At 35.3% G+C, this 20,547-nt stretch overlaps 1 protein-coding gene across 1 annotated transcript in view; it reads left to right on the plus strand.

The window, feature by feature from the left end:
* Positions 1-20,547, plus strand: part of tmem131 (transmembrane protein 131) — a 53,546-nt gene that overhangs the window by 4,959 nt on the left and 28,040 nt on the right. The window contains exons 2-3 of the mRNA XM_053498559.1: positions 18,146-18,207; positions 19,455-19,495. Coding sequence (XP_053354534.1) covers positions 18,146-18,207; positions 19,455-19,495 — 103 coding nt within the window. The remainder of the gene's footprint in view (positions 1-18,145; positions 18,208-19,454; positions 19,496-20,547) is intronic.

Consider the following 20,547-nt stretch of genomic DNA (forward strand, 5'->3'; position numbering starts at 1 on the left):
TGTGAATGAAAGGCCAAAACTGTAGATAAAAATCTCAGTTTTAAAAAATACATAGCAACATTTGGACATGACCTTATTGGGGTGATTTGTGCCACGATTTGCTGTTAGCATAGATCTGGGGTCGGAAACCCTCGGCTCCGGAGCCGCATGTGGTTCTTTCAATCTTCCGCTACAGCTTCCTGTGGTTTTGGAATAGAAATAATTAGCATTTAATAAATTTTTTTTATTTTAGCTATTTATTTTTTTTAAAGGTAATTCTAAAATTAAAGATTATGATTTAATATGATATGAAGATTTATTTTAATGTTAGGTTTTTCTTAGATTCTGTCACAACCGCCGATGTGCGACACCCGGCAATTTATTGAGCTTTTATTCAGGTTGATGTCTGACTGCACATTTCAGTAAACGTGATAAAAGGATGACGGCGCGCAGAAGCGGACAACATTTTTGGTTTGCTGCAGGTAGATAATTTAAGTTTGGCTTTTTATTGCATAAATACGAGGAGGACTCAAATAGACATTTAAGTATTTTATTTAAAAGATTCTTTCAACTCAGCGTCTTTTTTTTCTTTCAGAGATCAGTTTCAGTTTTTGTTGGATTCAGAAATAAAATTCAGTTTTCTCTGTAGCAGTTCACTGTTTTTATTTATTTCCGTCAAAATGGCTCTTTGAGTGTTTAAGGTTGCAGACGCCAAATCTCCTTTGTGATCTTCCCAGCATTACTCTAATACTTGATTATGTTGCTAGACCAGGTGTGGAGCAAGGCAAATGGCTTACATGTCATAACCACAAACGGTAGACGGCCTGTGTACGCAACACCTGAAAAACATGATGCCGCACTGCATCAGTCTGAGATCCGAATCGAGTTACTGCTGCTTGTTAGATCGTGGTTAGATTAGCCGACTTGCGTGCACATCGTCTTCGGGTTTCCACTTGGTCGGGTTTAAACGTATATGTAGTTTATTGTTTTTTTATTTTTTTTTTGCATGCATAGTTTTTACCTTCCTCTACTGTAGCTGACATTGTTTTATTGCGTACATAATGCTTCTGATTGCACAAAATGTGTTGATTAATTCTCTGTTACCACACAGGTGGTTGATTATGATGATGATGATGCGAGTTGAATTGCCGGTGAATAAGTGTGCCCGCCTTTTTTTTAATTTGCTATCGTTTCACAGGGAGCCGTAAAGCAGACCCTCGCACAATATAAGTATTGCTCCGGTGAAGCTGTCTATAGGGAAATTATATCTTAGCAAACGTTTATGAATGGAGACTTGAGTATTGGTGTTTACACCTGCAGCTGTGCAAGTTCTCAGCCAGGGAGGAAGTTTGCAGAAACTTTTCTGATTTGCAGTTTTAATCAGTTTTATAGACATCATAATGTTCACAATAACCAGAACTAGTTTTATTTTCTAGAACATTTCACAACATTGACGGAACCTTTAAGAGGACGTTGTGTTCTGGATTTAAAATAAAAAAATAAATAATCCTATTGTAAGATCTGACTGAAACACTTCAGGATGAGCTCTTATTTGCAAGTCAAATTCTGGCTATAAGAGTCAGTTCGAGTCTGAGTCGGTCTGCATGACTTCATCACTTCAGCTTTAATGAATTTCCCGTAAGAGCACATTTAGTTACGTTTGAAATTTTTTTGCAGCCTCAGAAGCATTTTTGCATTCACAGCGTCCGAATTTAATTGGCGTGAAACATCCTGTTTCTTTGAACACACTGTTACAATGCTTAACATTTTCCATTCCCAAATAGTTGTTTAATGAAAAAAAAGGAAATCACAGACGTGCCACGAAACTATTTTAATTTAACATTCCAACTTTAAACACTTAAAAGAATAAAAAAAATTGAAAAAAGCAAACTGTAGTCAATTTGCACCTCTTTGTGCAGGAAAATAAATATTGAATTGAATCACATAATCCGGAGGAAAATATGATGGGATCATGAAGCATAAGCATAATACCACTAGAATGCTGTTGCACTACCTCTGGCTTTTATAATAGCTTGAATTTTCGTAGGTATAAATTTAACAGTGACAATAGTGTATTCTTCCTCAATCCGGCACAAACTTTTCTTTGCAGTTGCCAGATCAACTTTGCACGTTGGAGCCTCGTCATGGATCATTTTATTTCATTTCCACCATACACTTTCAATTGGATTAAAGTCCGGCCGGTTTGCAGGCCACGCGGTTGACATTGTGTCTTTCTTAAAGTGAAGTTTGTACTGTTTACTATTATAAACTATTTACTACTATAAATTACTGTATACTGTTATACGATTCCATTTACTTTATACAGTTTATACTTTCTACATTTTTACTTACATATTTTTACTTTCTATTTTATTTTATTGTAACAAATTACAATATATATTGTGTAGATATATTATTTCTTATATTGTACATTTTATATTTTACATTCTTGTCGATTAGCATTTTGCATCTCTTATTTTCTTTTTAGGTCGCAAACCGTTGTGTAAGCATTTCACTGCATATCATACTGTGTATGGTTGTAAATGTGATGAATAAAAAAAAAAATTCATTTGAAGATGCATTACCATCCTAAAAAATGATGTCATCATGACAAAACATGCTTTCAATTAATGGAATAAGAAAAGAGTCCAATTTCAATGTAAGCATTTATTCAAAATGTAGTGACTGTCATCTCGCCCGTGCCTTCACCTGACATGCAACACCATATCATCAAAGACTGGAAATTTGCATGTTTTCTTCAGGCAGTCATCTTCATATATTTCATTGAAACGTCATTAAAACAAAGTTCCAGCATAATTTTTTTTGTGTCCAGGCAGTGTATTTATTACAGATCTCATGCTGCCCAGTGCAGATTTGTGACTCATCACTGAATATCACTTTCATCCAGTCATTTACAGTCCATGATTGTTTTTTTCCCTTAAGACGATGTCTCACAGTTACAGTCACAGACATTGATTCCAGTTTCCACCCATTTGTTTTGTTGTGCATTTTCTGTGTTACAAGGGCATATTGCTTTGAGTTTTGATGCTTTGATGTCTTTCTTGGTCTACGAGTACGTGTCCCCATTTGATTTGTACTTGGTCCAGATTTTAGACACAGCAGACTGGGAACAACTAGCATTTGCAACATTTTGTAATGTATCTTCTTGAAAAGTTTATAAACCTCTTTTGTTTTTACTGACATATCTCTCATGATGACTGACATTGTCATAATTTAAATCGATCAGGATAATGCGATGGCTCAATAAGGTGTACAAGCATTCTTTTAAAATGCAGACCAGTTAGCAAATGCAATCTGATGCTGGTGTAAGTTTTTTTTTGTTGTTGTTTCTTTGCAAAGTACATAGTGATTCCATAATATTTTCTTTGGAATTAAGCGTTCCCATATTTTCTGCAAAAACACTTTTTAAAAATATTTTTTAAAACCAGAAGGTTGGAATGTTGTGGCAGGTCTGTGATTTCATATTTTTTTTTTCTACACAATTAAATGAAAATTTTCCAAAAGTGGTGATTCTATATTTTTTGCCAGGGGGTGTACATTTACTGTCCTCTTTAATAGGGACACTTTTTCATGAAAATATGCAGTCAGCCAGAAATTTAGCAAATCATTCGTCATATGATGGCATGTCTCATCGACCACCAGAATTTTTGGTCCTACAAAAGGCCATATCCTGTTTGGGTGAGTGTATTCACCAGTGTAGCCTCAGATTTCTGTTTTTAGATGACACGATGGGAACCTGATGTGCTGCTCTATCAGATGTAGCCTCAATATGTTATGTCTTGGGGGTGCTTTTCTACTCATCGCTGTTGTAAAGAGTGGGAAATTGAGTTAGCTTTCCTGTCAGCTCGAAACAGTCTAACTATTTTCATCTGACCTCTTTCATGAGCCACCTGCAGAAGTACTGTTCACCGGATGCCTTTATATTTTTTCTCACTATTCTGTAGAAATGCTATAAGCCGTTTGTCTAGCGGTCTGGAAATCCCAAGAGGACAGCAGTTCGTTCCTGAAATACAGATTTCAGAATTACAGAAAATACAGATACAGTTTTTTTTTCTTTTTCTTTCCTCATTTTGATGTTTGACGTGATCTTTAATTGAAGCTTTTGTATAAAATTATAGTTGGTTATAGTAAAAAAAAAAAGTTGCATAATGAGGTGGAATTGGATTCTTGTTGATTTGATTTAATAATTTTACATCAGATGTCCACACGAGGGGAAAAAAATATATTTTCAGAAGTCAAAAATATTGGATGGCGTTTAGCAAAGAAAACAACTAGGGAGATTTAAAATGACGGGAACTGAAAACCAGTTTAAGAAAACCCTTCAATATATTGTAAAAAAAAAAGACTTTGAAGGTTTCTCCATGGTGTGTATATATGTGACGACAAAATGAAGTCCAAGCTAAAGGTGACTGAGGTTTTGTGTCCAGGCAGTGTATTTATTACAGATCTAGCTTATGTTAGATCTGTATAATGGTTGTAATTTGTTTAGAGCCCTGAGTTTAAACCTTACCAGATACAGAGGAGGGTGAGTCAGAAAGATGAGCAAAGAATCTGCAGGTGAGGCAGTCACATGATCAATGGTGTTGGAAAGGCAGACACACCCTTGATCATGTGACTGCTTCACCTGGTGATCTTTCTGACTCACCCTATGTTGGCCTGTTTTTTTTTTGTTTTGTTTTTTTTTGTATCTGGACAAACATTTGTATTGCATTGTGTGAGCCTTGTTGCTGTGGTGGAAAGTGGAAATCTAATCTGTCCTGCAGGTCTTGTCACAAATGGGGCGAATAGATCAGGGGGGAAAAATTATCCCTTTGGATTCAAGTGTCTTTTGAAAGTTCGTAAGAGTTTTTTTTTAAATGAATTTATTAATTAATGTTTCTTTTTTAAATAAATAACAAACTAGTATTATAAAACATAAAACAAATTTTCTTTACCTCTGCATGGAAAATGAAAAAGGGCAGTTAACTTTTTTTTTTCATTCTTGTACCTAATTGTAAATTTAGAAGCTTATTATTGTTGCCCTGAAAGTGTTTTTTCACACTGATGCTTCTTTTTGACTTCTTGTCTGATGCATCCAGTCCTTCTTTATTTGAAAGCGTTAGAACAGAAAAAAAATAAGGAATGAAAAACGGTTAAAGATTCATAGGGTTTAATACAAGTCTTTTTGTTTTTAATTTGCAATAATCCAAGTAATATATTGGCTCCTTCTTGCAGTATCTCCAGTTAGCGGTGCATTTTAATGAATCTTGTTGAGCTGACTGTGGCTGCCTTGCATTTTGTGGGCGTTTAGATATTGATTTCAGATGAATAGATAATGAGTGTTTTTAGGGGTTTGCTGACTGAGGCACTTTAGTGCGATCAAAACTTTAAAATGTGTGCAGCTTTCATGATATTTCTCCCAGGGTAAGCCTCCCAGGGTAAGCCACACAGGGCAAAAAAAATTGCAGAGAAAAATAGCTGGTGGTGAGAGGACTGATGTTAATTTATAAACCGTACGCTGTGGTATGTCATATTAACGTGACATCAATGTGTTAAATAGATAGAATTTTATATGATTAATGGATGGATAAATAAATAAATAAAATTGATAATGAGCAGTCAAACATCTTTTTAAAATATATTGCATGGCTTCAAAATCAATCCTTACAGTTTCTGTTACATAGAAACTGTATAGACTGTAATCCCCAAATTATATGCTCATTCATCCTCTGTATAAGCGTTTTATTGGCACTCTGTCCAGGATGTACCCCGCCTTGTGCCCCAAGTCTCTTGAGGTAGGCTCTAGGCCCCCATGATCCTGAATACAGGATAAAGCAGTATAGACGATGAGTGAGTATTGTCACAAGTTTGGATATTCCACCATAGAAAAACAAAAACCATGGCGGTCAACGAACCAGAAATTATAATTAAATAAAGAAATAAACATGCAAAGTTGCCAAGTACAAACGGACGGGAATCACCAGGGATCATCTGATACGATATTTAGATGATAATTCAGTTTGTATAGTAATTTTGTGATTTTAGTGACACCTGAAGTGTATTCCTTGTTTCCAGTCTGCTCCATCATTTAATTTTCATCTATGTCAGTGCAGACAACTCACAAAGTCTCACAAAGATAAGGTCGTTGGAAACAGAAGCAGGACTTTTGGTGCATTTGTGGTGATTTCAGGTTATTCTGCCTTCGTTCCAGAACGTTGGCAGATGTTGAAAGTTGTTTAAGACACACATTTAAGGCTGCGTCTATTATACAGGGCGGACTTGGAGCATGTGAATCACATGTCATGATGTGCGGACGAAAGCGAATGGGAGAAATAATAGTCTTTAAAATGGAAATATATATATTTAATTCTTTCTGTACTGCTCGGTTCCGATCCGTGGTTCAGTAGTTGGGGACCACTGGTTTAGAGTACACCACCTGTAGGATTATAGAGGAACTTTATAAGTTAAAAATTTATTTAAAAGTGATTGCCTTTTGGTTGCATGAATTTGCCACATGAAATTATTGTAAAACATAACTTTTTTTTTTCCACCTTACATCTCTATAAGTTAACTTGCATGCCAGTTTAAACATTGAAATGAAACATTTCCCCTTAGTGTTAAAGACAAAACTCCTGATATGACCTACAGCAAAAAAAATAAAAAAAATTAAATACAAGCCCACCGTTCTCAAAGCTTAGACGTTTTCAATTCTTGAGTTTAAAATGGCGGTAACAGCCAGGTGCAAGCCGAGTGCTTCCTGCAGTGCTTAGCCGCCGGTTAGCGCTGCCAAAATTTACATGGGAGTAAACGAGTGCATGCAGTAGCCAGGGTCACGGTGGAGGAAATACAGATGCTGTTATGTATGGAAATGTGAGCCTCATTTATCTCATTCTTTCTCTGCTTATCATTTGTTTTGCATACAACAATTCTGTCATTAACATGCAAGGTTAACCGCATATGTTTGCAGCAAAGTTGGATAAGTAATGAAGTAATGAGCTGTTTAAATGGTCATTTTGTCCATGGTTTTGTTTTAAAGTAGAATTATTAAGGAAAAAAAAATCCAAACATTAAAAGATGAACTTGTTCTGTACTCATTTATAGCCAACATTTAATTATAAGAAAGAATTTATTGAATAAACCGAAGAAAATCTAATGAATAAACATGATCGGCTTAAATAATCACAATGAGCTGCATATAAATCTGTAATGGTTCATTTCCACAAAAGTTATTGTCTTTATCATTATTTTAATAATAATAATCTCAATAATGTCTTAATCTTCTTAATAAACCATTAAATTACATTTCAGGAAAAATTATTTGCATGCATACAAGTTCTAATACTTTTACTGAGTCAAGTCAAAAACAGTATCTACAATACTGTGCAAAAGTTTTAAGCCCCCATTTCCATATTTCTCTCCCATGAAACAGACTTTCTTGTATGTAGTCTCGAGGAATAGTTCTCCAGGATAACGCCTAAAATGACTTTTAGGCTCTCTATTGTTTTTTTTCCCTCTCATTTTCAGTGCTTGTACTTGCAGTGTCAGAGGAATGTTTTTATTTTATTCAAGCATAAAAACATAAAAACCTGAGGCATGAACCAGTGAGGAAACAGGTGCAGTTGATCAGGCTGGTTGGAACAGATGAGAGGGGAAATGAGTTTGCTGCTGAGGTTACATGAACAACTGATTTTTAAATAGCATCTTTAGGCACTTTGCAGCCTGTCGCAGTAAAACATTTGTTTCCATTTCGTCACTTTAGAATCTGCATAATTTAATATGATGATAAAATGATGTTTAGCTCAAGCCTTTGGCAAAGTACTGTAATTTATTACCGTAGCAGGTCAAATAAGTTAGTAGTTAAGAAGGCAGTTTTATTTCATGTTTTTATTTACTTTTATCAGATTTTCACTGGATCAGAAGTTTACACACCCTCTGTTAGTATTCAGTGGCGTTATCTTTTTAAGTGTCTGATCTTTACTTAAGTAAATTAAAGAACTGCTGCAGCTCTGTCAGGTTTGTGGGCCTCCCTGATCAGCCATGATTTTTTTAGTCCACAGATTTTCTGTTGCATTCATGCCGGTGATTTATGATTTTCATGTTCTTGTCTTTAAGCCGTAGTTTGTTATAACTTCGTCAGGTTGTTTGACATGGTTATTCTGCTGTCTTGAGATTTTGCATTAGGATTTTTTTTACATAATCCTTCATCAACAACATGCTTCTTCTTTTTTTTTATTATAGTAAACCCATCTGCTTTTGTAGCAAAACGCCTCCACATCGCGATGCTGACACTCCCATGCCTGACATTTGAGATGGTGTCACCTCACCCTTTTTCCTCTGATCAATCCGGCTAAGCGGTCTAAATTTTTGTCTTACCTGCCTACAGTGTTTATTCCGTATTTTATTTTTTTAAAATCCTAAAGTTGTAGGTTTAGGAGGTGTTTCTTCCCTTTGTGGCAGTCTTTCAGAGCATGACAATGTAGGACTCGTATCTTTTAAATATTAAGATAATATAGCTTAAATTGTTTTTGTGGTCTCAGCTGATATTTTTATATATTTTTTAAAGATTTTTTTATTTATTTACTTTTTCCCCCTCCCTAATGCTATCAAGACAAAACGCCCCTGGCTCTAATTACACCCACAGGTGCTGTCTGCAGATTAGATTCTAATTATGACAATTGGCTAATCAGTTGCTTTTAAAGGTCATTACATTAATTTCTAACATCTTCCAGGCTGTTTAAAGCGACTTGGTGTATCTAATCATTAGACCCACTGGAATTCTGATGTAGTTGAATCAAAGCCGAGATAAACATCTAAATGATTGCTTTTTTAAAATGGCCTTGAATGTGTCCAGTGTAGATGTACAAATTGATTTAACAAAAGAAATGTAAGATAACAAGAAATGTGTAGAGGTGTGGAAAAAAAACAAGGGTAATTTTTTTTCAGAAGGTAATTTTTTTTCCTCTGTTCATGATTGAACTAATGTCCTCAGTTGTTAAGTTTTTAACAATGGATAGCTTTCATATTTTTTAAAATGATAGTTTTAATAAAGGAGCTTAACAGAAATAAAATAAAAAAATACTATAGTTTTATAAACTACCAGTCAAAAGTTTGGACACGCCTTCTAACTCCATGGTCTTTCTTGATTTTTATTTTTTTCTTCATTATAAAACAATGCTGAAGGCATCCAATTCAAAATATGCAGTAATCTCTTTCGTACAGGCGATATTGAGATCTTGATCTTGTGCTTCTGCTACTTATAGTATGATCTGTAAAGCCTTCATGACAACTCTAATCTGAGGTGCTGTTTGTTAATTTGTGATTTTTGAATGAACTTCTCCTCTGCAGCAGAGGTAAGTTTTTAGTCTTGCTTTCCTGGGAAGCTCTTCATGTCTTCGTGTCTTGAAATAACAACTGACTGTTATTATTGTTGTTACTTAATTACCTAGTGCCATATTTATTATTTAATAGTTTAAAAAAAAATCTAGTATTGTTTTTGAATGTAGAAAAATAAATCCAAACTTGTGTCCAAACCTTTGACTGGTAGGAAGATGTCTTCAGAGGCGGCACCCATTCTCATTCGGTGATATTGGATAGTGTAACCATAAATAAATCCCCTAAATAAATGTGTGTGAGATATATGGTCAAAAGTGCATTTATATAGCGGGAAGTTCACGTTGTTGGGCCTCCCAACTGTTGATTGATAACTGAGTCGCTGGTACAAAACTGAGTGTGGCATTTTCAGACCTAATACTACAACACTGCAGTCTGTCCTAAGCCATCATGGCAAAGTTATTCATCTCGAATGCAGTCCAAAGTAACCTTCATGGTTTACAAGTTTACTCACCACACCAGCAGCAGTGAGTGGTCTCTGCATTAACAAATACTGATTCTTGATTAAGTCCGCACTCGAGCCCAAATTCAATTCATCAATCAATACCAGTGTGTTACAGTGTTTCCTGTTTCCTACTGCTTTAAAACATTTATTGAACCTCTTTTTTTTTTTTTTATTGTAGCTTACAGTACGTGTGAGAGGGGAACTCAACTTTAACTCACCTACACGACCACACACAATTATATATAATGAAAGTCTTTTGTTGTTCGTTGACTTACCAGCACCTACAGTAGTTCTGATTCACGAGGTACCGCTACAAATCCATCTCCCTACAGTCTCTGTCATGGCACATGATCTGATCTGTGCAAGAGTTCATTACTCATTGTCTCGCCTCTTTGTGGTAACGTTTTTGGACCCGAAAAGCCTTTGTGACAGGAAACCAAAGCGTAGGCTGTAGTACTGTTTGTTCCTCCGTCCTTCGTTCCTTCTCCATGCCCTTTTTGAACAACTTTTAAAAAAGTATGCCTATATCAAAGTAAGACTTATTGTAGCACATTCATGTTCATGTTTCCTAACTGCGATTATTTTTGAAAGATGAATGTTTATTTGTAATATCTTTTCGAGGTTGTGTTTACAGGAAACGGTTTATCTTTTATTATTGTAACGTTGTGTCACGTCATGTGTTGGAAAAGCGCCCGTCTTTAGTCGGCACTGTGGAGGTTTGTGATTAGTTTATCTCCCTTAGTGAGAGTTTAACTGAACAATGCCTGCCTGTTAAACACACAGTCCTTAATGACAAGGTACAAATCTGAGTCACCACATCGGGTTATACAGGACTGAATGGAAAAAAATAAACAAACTAACTCGTGCTTTCTGATGTATTCATAAGCCACATTTACTTGAATAATATTCCTTCAGTCTTATGGAAATCATTCCGATTAGAGATTCCAACTTGACTGTTTCAGTGGACACTGATCGGATAAGACGTGCATTTTGTATGTTTAAAGTTTAATTTAATCAGAATATAACTTGATAACTTGATTCGGCCTAATGTGAATATGTAGAAGAAATATGAAGAAGTTTTTCTCCAGCCTTGGGGTTGGATTAGGCTTTCTGTTGTCGGTATTTTGTCACTTCTGTGTTACGATCAGTTCAAGTATTCTTATAACATTTATTAGTTTGGATACTTCTATTACGTGTGAAATGGTGAATCAATCAGCGCCACATTGTCAGCCGGAGACAAGCAAAGACAGGTGGGAGAGAGAGAGAGAGAGATGTTCTCGAGTTCACTGATTGGCAGCAGAAGCAAAATTTCCCTCAAGTAAGCTGATGTTAACCCCATGAGGGACACACATGCACAGTAACAATATATGTACTCAGACAGGAGAGTGGTATTCAGATAAAGTGTTTACATGCCTAATATTTACCTATGTAACAAATTTTCACAGGTTTACACACACCCCTTCCCAATTCCCCTTGAAAATTCATAGTTACTGGCCGGATTGAGTCAGACTGTTCCACTTGTGATTTTATTTATTTATTAGTTTTTTCCCTCCAGGATCCATTTTTATTCCAAGATGATATTCCAATTGTTGGTGGAATCCATGTGACCACGTCTATAGTATCCTGGGTTGTTTTTAAACTACAGACTGAAGCACTTCAACCCAGTGTTAGTAGTACATTTGTGTAATACTGTATGAACACTCCTTACAGTGCTCGAGTCCTGGCACAGCTCGAATCAAATATAAAAGCCATCTGTACCTGAACTAGTATGATAAGAATCAAATGTGCCAAGTGTGAGTGCAAAGCTTTAAATTTAAGCATAAGAATCATGGAGGAAGTAATCACCGCTCAGAAAAATACATTGGAGTTTCATTCTATTCATCATTCTATAAATTTTTTATTCATCTATTTTTATAATCTATTTTTCTGTGCTGTGATTACTTTCTGCATGATTCTTATGCTCAACTAAGATGTCCATTTGTATGCTGAAAGCATTAAATCAGAATATAACTTGATTCTTGTTTAATTTGCCGGAAATGCGTATAGGATATACTACTCATATACTCATGTATGCATGTATGTACTCGCTCATACTCTATATGAGTAGAGTCGGATTTGTATGGTCCAAACAGGTATTGTTAGGATGCAGCTTGTATTGCACAGATTTGTAATAATGTGCAGCTCAATATGACGCTAATTATAAGTGTTATTGTGGTCCGTGCAAGATTATGAAATATTAGCATTTAGTTAACTCCTGATGCATTGGGACATCTCTTGACCTCAGCTTGATACTTGGACTAATATTAGCCTGTTATTTTTATTTCTGTCCCTGTCTTACGTCTCCTCTGCGATGTTGACTCGGGGATGGAGCAGTTACTAAATTGAATGAATATTGATTGCTGTTTCTTAAAGGTTTGTTGAAATGCCTCATAATGCGAGTTGTGTATAAAGGTACACAGGAAACTATTGTTGCAGTCTGCTTTATTTCCATAATTTACAAAAAAAAAAATCCTATTAGCATTTTAATCATTTGATGAAATTTTTATAATTCATTAGTAAAATTAGAGAGAGCGAGAGAAAGACTTGTGACTTTGCTGTGAATATTAACTTGACATTACTAATAAATTGACTGTTTCAGTCTATTTATTTACTGACTGTGGACTATAACTGGAGCCACGTAGGGTCAGTATTCATTGATGTGTCTGAGTATTCGATCCGATTTGTTTTAACTGCATGTTCTTTGTTGTGTGACAAATAAATTAGGCCAAAAATTATTAAAACTAAACCAAAAAAATAAAAGTAACACCCCTTTTTTCAATTTCCTTTATCACATTTGTGCACACAAAAATCTGTTCATAATAAAATAACACCGAATTGCAGAATTTTTTTAATTGGGAATTAAGTACGAAGTTTTTGTTTTTTATAAGTGGGGAGGGGGATTATTCTGCAGGCTTAGACTATCTCTCATTGGGGAGTAAGGCATAGGAGTAAGACCATGTTTAGGCGAGCTCCTGTCTGATTCACCTTAATTCATATTCGTGAAGGTGTTTTTTGTTGAACCGCTTCACAAAAGATGATTAACCACTTAAAAAGGATTAGTAAATAGTTTGGTGTGTCTTTATTTAAGATTTATTTTCCTTAAGGAAATGTAAATACACCGGACTTCTTCACTAGTAGGTCTCCCTGATTCAGCGTGCACACACACTTCTCCACAGGGACACCAAAGAAATGGAAGTTTTAAAATCTTAATGAGTTAAAGAGAAGATTTAATGTTAAAGAGAACTTGATTTTAAAGAGAGTTAAGAGAAGATACAAAAAGAAACACTTGTGAACTTTAAGAGGTGAGAAGCTGAGTTAGCAAACAATATGACACTAACTAGAGCTGAATTTAATTTGGTTAGATGAAGCGTAACAATATACGTTGACCACACTGAGCACAAAGCTGAAGAAAGTAAAAGACGAATGTGAGAATATTTAGGCCAAGACACACGGATGCAATTTTTTGTTTTGAGAGTTGCACAGCGCCCTGGCTTCGAGCTCAGCAGATTCTGTTACTGTCTGAGGTGCTTAAACCGGACAAAGGCGTTATTGTTGACTGCTCCGACACTGGGGGTTTTGCGCGTCAAGCTGCAGGCAATTGTAGCCAAACTACATTACTGTCAAGCACAACTTATCTTTAAATGGTGAAGCTATCACTATTTTTCCAGATTACACCACCAGCGTCGCCAAAAGACTTGTGATTTGAGCGGTCAAGGACGCTGATGCGAGATCAGCAGCGTGTCCGTTCTGACCTCCTGTTCTCGCTCACCTTTGCATTACACACATTGGCCAACAAAACCTTGATCGATGCACCAGAGGGAAAAGTTGCAGTCGTGTTGGTCATCTTGCATACTGTATTAGTTGAAGCCCAAAAAAAAACTGGGAATGCCACAACAGGGCACTTGGTCCCTAACGTGAGTGAGACGGCCAGGGGCTCAACCTGTCCTGATATCGGAGCTTCCCAGACGAGAAATAACAACTTTTCTGTCTTGATGTAGTTTATAACATTTCCTTGTGGATGTCTTTTAATATATTAAAATTTAAATTGTACGTACATTGGTTGATCAGGTAACTTCTGAGCGGGAAAGTGAAAAAAATGTAGTAATTTAAAGCTACTCAAGGCTAACATTGCATTCCTGAAGGAAGCAATCTGCGTATCTCGACAGGTCAGTTGTTTCGCTCCAATTTCCTTTCCAAGGCCAGAGGGGTTGATATAATTTTCAGTAAGCATGTAACATTTGTAGCGCCAAGTGGTGATTTCGACTCCAATGGATTCTTTGTAATTGTCGCTGGAATGCAACCATGATGGCCACATCTTATTTAGCAATTTGTTTTTAAACCGGGGCAGCAAAGAACTTGTAAGAATGGTTGTGTAAGAACTTTCAATGACGGTGTTATATTCCCTGAGGTGTGTTTTTTCTTCTTTTTTTTTTTTTTCCCTCTCTCTGTACTCATGGAAAAGGCATCCAGCCAATGTACTTCCTTGAATTCATTACGATGTACTAGGCTGCCAATGGTACAGCCTAGGAGTTTACTTCACATCAAACCATGTTGTATTGCACTCCATCAGTATTGGACATCAATCCACATCATGAAAGGATTCCCTAATAATAACAGACTCAAAATCATGTCTCAAAGCATTAGGAAATATAAAAACAGATCATTCAACAATCGTGTAAATCCTAACCAAGTTCTCATTTCTAGAAGCTAATAATTTTAGCATGATCTTCTTTTGGGATACCTGGGCCCTCGGGAATCCCTGGTAACGATAAAGCAGACTGCCAAAGAAGCATTATATATATATAACAATTATTAAACTATATATATATATTACATACATACATACATACATACATACATACATATACATATATATATATATATATATATATATATATATAAAAAAACAAATAAATTTTTTTAAACCAATATACATCAAAAATAAACGGCCATCAGAATGGGACCAACGTCTGAACAACAAACTACATGAAATAAATCCTGTTGTTGGAACAAAACATACATTTCCTTTTAATAATCGTTAGGATGCAAAATAGGACACTCAAAAGCTCGGCATAAATTTTTTGCAGATCCCTTTTGTCAAACATATTTTATTCAATTGTAATACTTTTACTCCTTTTTATTCTGTTGACACTTAAAAAATAATGTTTAAACAAGTAAATTCAACTTTAGTTTTAAAGTTCTTTAGTTTTAAAGTTCTTAAACATCTTACCTCGATTTTAATATTGAATAAACAAAAACTGGCTCTCGTCGTAGAAGAAAAAAGTTAAAGTCTATAAAAAAGGCATTAAGAAAGAAAGACGGACATCAGTTCTAGTGTACCTTTCTCTTTAACGACCGTTCACTTGTTGCGCCAATGTCAAAGAAGCATGATTTTTTTTTTATTGTAACAAATAACAAATAAATACTTTAATAGACCCAATACACCCTTTTTTTTAAACAGATATATTTACAAATTAGAAGTTTTGCTGTTTTCAACTGACTGTGGCTCATTTTCCGCCTGCCCCTCTCCAAATGCCTTTTGGATTTAGTATTTAATCTCAAAATAGATGCTAAATGTGTGAAATGGTTGAATATAAATGTGTATTATAATTATAATTTGCAGCAGCATCAAATAAATAAACAAAAAGTAGAAGAACTAAAACCTCAATAAATTAAAATAGAAATACAGATAGCACTCCAGTCCTGAATGAATAAAATCTTTTGATTGCTTCTATGTGTTGTTTTATCACAGTTTCTTTTAAAAATAAAACATGACCAGTCTGAAGTGACGTAAATCCGATTAAATTTTTTTGCTCCTCCCATGTGACACAGATTGATTATTTTTTTATTTTATTTTTAGGGCTGTCTAAACACGCTAATCTGATGCATTTCGGATTGGATCTGTGTCAGGTATGCGGGTCCCAGTTTAGATAAATATACGAAGTGTGAACAAGAACGGTCAGATCAGAATCATGCAAGTTTTTTTTTTTTTTTTTTTGGGGAAAAAAAAATGCCAATGACTAACAGCTCGTCTTCCTCCAGAGCAAAATCCCAGGCATATTTTTGCTGAAATCACATCCATTGTTTGAAATGAATGAGTGGTCGTGACGTGAAACAAAAAAGGATGGCAACAAAACAGATGTCACCCATCGATGTGCGCATACGTGCCATTTCAGAGAACTGACGCGTCCATGCTAGTCAGATAAAAGCCATTTGTGTGTGTGCATGTGAACCGTCATGACATGAAATGCCAATACGATCTGACCGAAACATTTGGAGTTTAGCAGTGTGACTTATGTGATCAGGGTGAAATATCCCTTTACATACAATGCTTATTTTACACTTCAAAGTTAAAATGCAGCAGACAATGGAAAGAAAACTTTTGAAAACTTTTTTTCTTTTTATTTGATCTTGACAATTTAATTGATGAGCCTCATTCTTATGCATTTGTGTGTAGATTTTTTCTTTTTTGTGTACGTGTCCTCAAGAGGACTGTTAACCTGTGTAAAGTGTAGAGCTGCTCATGACCTGTGTCTCCCACTCCACGCTTTTCTAAAGTTACACCACTCATCTGGCTAATAATAGCACCAGGAGGACAGCGATACGCAGCTGAATATGAGAACAGAGTAGTCTAGTGAGTTGGTGGTTTTGCCAATATGTGAAATTATAAATGCACTTTGAGTGTAACAGAAATTAATAAGCTTGTCAAATAGATGAAGTTACTCTACTAAATAGATTTCTAATTTGTACAGCGATTTGGTTAGATAAAAAAATATTAATAAAATGTCCTAACCTCCTGTTTGGTGGGTAGAGGAGTGAAGGCTCTTGCTGTGCCTCTGACATAAACAAACTGGCTTGGCTAGATCCTGGGATGCCAGCAAGGTTCCTGGAAATTCATTTAATAGTGCACAAGGTGTGACAGTTACATTAGTACAATGATGATCTATTAATGTTATCATTGCTGCGAGTTTATTAGTGGTGGATGATGATAATATAATTTGCTTGAAGTTTTCAGAAAGATTCAAATTACTTATTAGTTTCAGCAGAGACAGCAGGTTCTCTAAAAACTGACTTTTTTCTTCTTTTTTTTCTTTCCTCACAGATGTATTTAGTAGTGATTTTTTTTTCAGCCATTTCCCTACCCAAATGCAGTGGATTGTCACATTTAAATATTGTATTCATTACAAAATGTGGACTTTTACAAATGCTGTTTATGCTGAGATCGATTTTATAGAAAAACATTTAAATGCCTAAAACATGCCATGTTGCATAGTGTCTTAAATTTTTTATCTCCCCCTCCTTTGCATAGTGCTAGCTAGTGTGTTGCCAGAACTGCAATATAATGCAATATTATATAATAACATATAAATATGGCCAACTGGACCTGGCTGTACAGCTAACCTGGGCTAGCCATTTAGCCGTAACGCTAAATGGAAAATAAATGAGTTGAATTTGTCTTTAATACACGATAACCTTGAAAAATCCCAGTTTGATTTAGCTCAGTGGGAGCTCAGAAGCTTTAGTCTCGGATGAACCTTGGAATATATTTTTTTCCCCACAGAACGAGGGTTGTGGAATTTGTCCACGATTACTTACATCACACCAAACTTCACAGTCAGTGTGGAGAGCTGGAAAACTGACCAAGACCTGTTGTAACGTACTTGTATGCACCTCAGTTTTGATTTGTTTGTGATTGACAGACTATAAAAAAATTAAGCTGTTAGGGAAGCATTCTCTGGATGGATGGGTAGATAGTACGGTGAATAAAGGGTTGGATGGATGGATAGTAGGATGGATAGTAGAATGGACTGATGAATGTATAGATACTTTATTGATCACAAAGGAAATTTCCATTTTTGTGCAGTTAAGCCAAGTATTAAACTGATCATCTATTGGTTTTACTCCAGATGATGATCCATTATCAAATGGTTATAGACTCCCATCATTAGATTATCATACAATAAACCTTTTTTTAAAATTACGTTCCACCTTTATGGAAATGCCCAGCAGGATAACTACAGTATATTGATCTATTTTATCAGCCGGAAAATTGACTTTGCGGTTTAAAAAGAATCAATATAACACATGGAACACTATTCTCTCAAAAGATGTATCTGCATTTGGTGTTTGAAAGGTGATCATACTGTAGCGAGTGCCGTCTAATACCTGAGTCTATAGGTTTTGAGATCAGAAGTGCAAGACTGAAGGTCATAGAATATAATATATACTTTGTGTAATAATACAATATTATGTATTTTATTTATATAATATTATGTATTTTTCTATCTTCAGCTTTCATCCAGTCAAACAAAATTCTGGAGGTACTACACTTTGGGGATGGAGCTTTCCTGCAGGTAAGTGTTAAACATTACTTACTTTTATTTAAGGTTTTTTTTTCTTTTTCTTTTCTTTCCTTTACACTGAAGCCGACTTCTCAGCTGCTTCTTCATTGTGCTTAAAGGCATTGCAGCAATTTAAACAAGAAATTCCATAAAAACGTTTTTTGAGTAAGCATATTTTGCCTGCAGTTGCACCTTTTTGGAAAGCACACACACACACAGACACAGACACATACATACACACACACACACGTTCTGTGTTTTACAGTTTACACAATAGCAGCTGAGAACACTATTTCACAATTTGGAAGAAGAGCGAGCTCACCTAAACAAGACCGTTTTTTTTTTTTTTCCTTTATGGTTCACATGTATGCACACGTGAAAACCATCCCACGTTACCTGCCTCTTCAACCTGCCTTCTCTCCGTCAACAGCTGACACACTCTTTTTTTTTTCTTTTCTTTTTTTTTCTTTCTTTCAGATTGACTTGTATAGACTTATTTGATTTATTTAAATCTTAATTCAGATTTGTTTGCATAAGAGTTTTAACAGTAGGCTGCTTTGCAGATATTTTAATATGGGTTTAGATGCCCAAAGAGAGCCAAAAGCAACAGTGGCAAAGGAAAAAAACACATGACACAACATGAGGAAAACCTTGAGAGGAACCAGACCCAAAAGGGGGAACCCTTTCTCTTTGTGATTTTGGACTGTACATTCATAAATCATTATATAGACGGACAAAAGGATGTTTATTATGAGTACATTGTAATTACGTTTCCTGGGATAAACAAAGAACAGACTTGCAAAGGCAAACCGTTAGTTTTCATGTAGGACCAACTTCAGAAAGCTCTTAACTCCACTCAATGTGTTTGAGACATTCAGGTATAAAAATGTATGCATATAATTATAAAAAAAAATACATTTTTATAGATAAATATATATATACTAGCATGAATAATTACTTACAAATACCAGGCCCCTAACACATCAGGTTAATTTTGTACAGTATGATTTCGGGAAGCGTTACTAGGTGGCCTTGTTTTTTCTTTCTTTTTTTTTTTTTTTTCAGATGTCTTCCCTTTTTTTTCTGTGTCTTTATGTTCCTCTTTATCTGGCCAAGCTTAATGCTTAATGTTGTTTTTCCATAACTTTGTCCCTAAATGATTGAGTTATTTTGATACAAAGCAAATATAATTCCAAGAGTAAATAAATGTGATTCACTGTAATATGAACCTAACTTTCTTCCATGTTTATCCTTTACAGGCAGAGTCTGACATTGACCTTAGTTCATATCATCAAAAAAGGTAAACTGTGGGTGTCATCGTGTGTCTTTGTGTTTGTGTGTGTGTGTTAATTTTTCAGTTACCTGTATTTTTATTATTCTATTCATCTTTGGACCTCGTGACTAATCACATTGTCGATGATTTACCTTCTCATAGATAAACATTTATTCTTCGTCAAATCACGAACGAATTCGGGATTGTATGTTTTTTTTCTCTCTTTTTTTCTTCTCCTCCTTATCTCATTCTACCATGACTGGGAGACACCCAAAAATGACATTGACTGAAGTCGCATTCACTTACTCACTTATCGTCTATACCGCTTAATCCTGTATTCAGGGTTGAAGGGGTTGTAGGGCCTATCCCAAGAGACTTGGGACACAAGGCGGGGTACACCCTAGGACAGGGTTCCACACTCTCACTCACTACAGGCAATTTGGGGACACCAATTAGGGGAAACTTGCACACAGAGGGGGGAATCGAACCTGGTCGAGAATCGAATCCGGAGCCTGTATTTATTTATATAATAAATATAATTAATTCACTTTTAAAATAACTGAAAGGAAAAGGACGTTGGACATGGAAGGTACATCTCTTTTTATTTCTTTATCCAGGTAGACTTTGACCTGGGAATTTATGACCCTTAGCTTTGTGAGGTAACAGAAAACAGGTGTGTGGAATTGTAAAAAAAAAAAAAAATGGTGCTGTCAGAAGTCTTTGTCTGGCTGTTTTCTTATTATTAATTGGTACACATTTAGGATAAGTCCAAAACAATATGCCATTAGATGAATTTGTAATAATCATTGATGACAACATTAGTAACATGAGACATAAGCAACATTCAGTTTCTTGCTGATGATTAAGGCTCATGATGTGTCTCGACAGCATCATATGATCTGTCAGCCTGTGTGCTACCAAACCAATTTTTCAATGAAATAAAAGCATACAAAAACCTGTAATGTCAAATAAATGGACAAAATTTTCAGAAGTTAAACATTTCTTATCTTTATATTAAGACAAAAAGACAGACTTAAAATATTTTACTTGACACTTAATGAATCTTAAAACGAGTTACA

This window comes from Clarias gariepinus, chromosome 6, assembly GCF_024256425.1.
Source record: "Clarias gariepinus isolate MV-2021 ecotype Netherlands chromosome 6, CGAR_prim_01v2, whole genome shotgun sequence".
Classification (NCBI taxonomy): Eukaryota; Metazoa; Chordata; class Actinopteri; order Siluriformes; family Clariidae; genus Clarias; species Clarias gariepinus.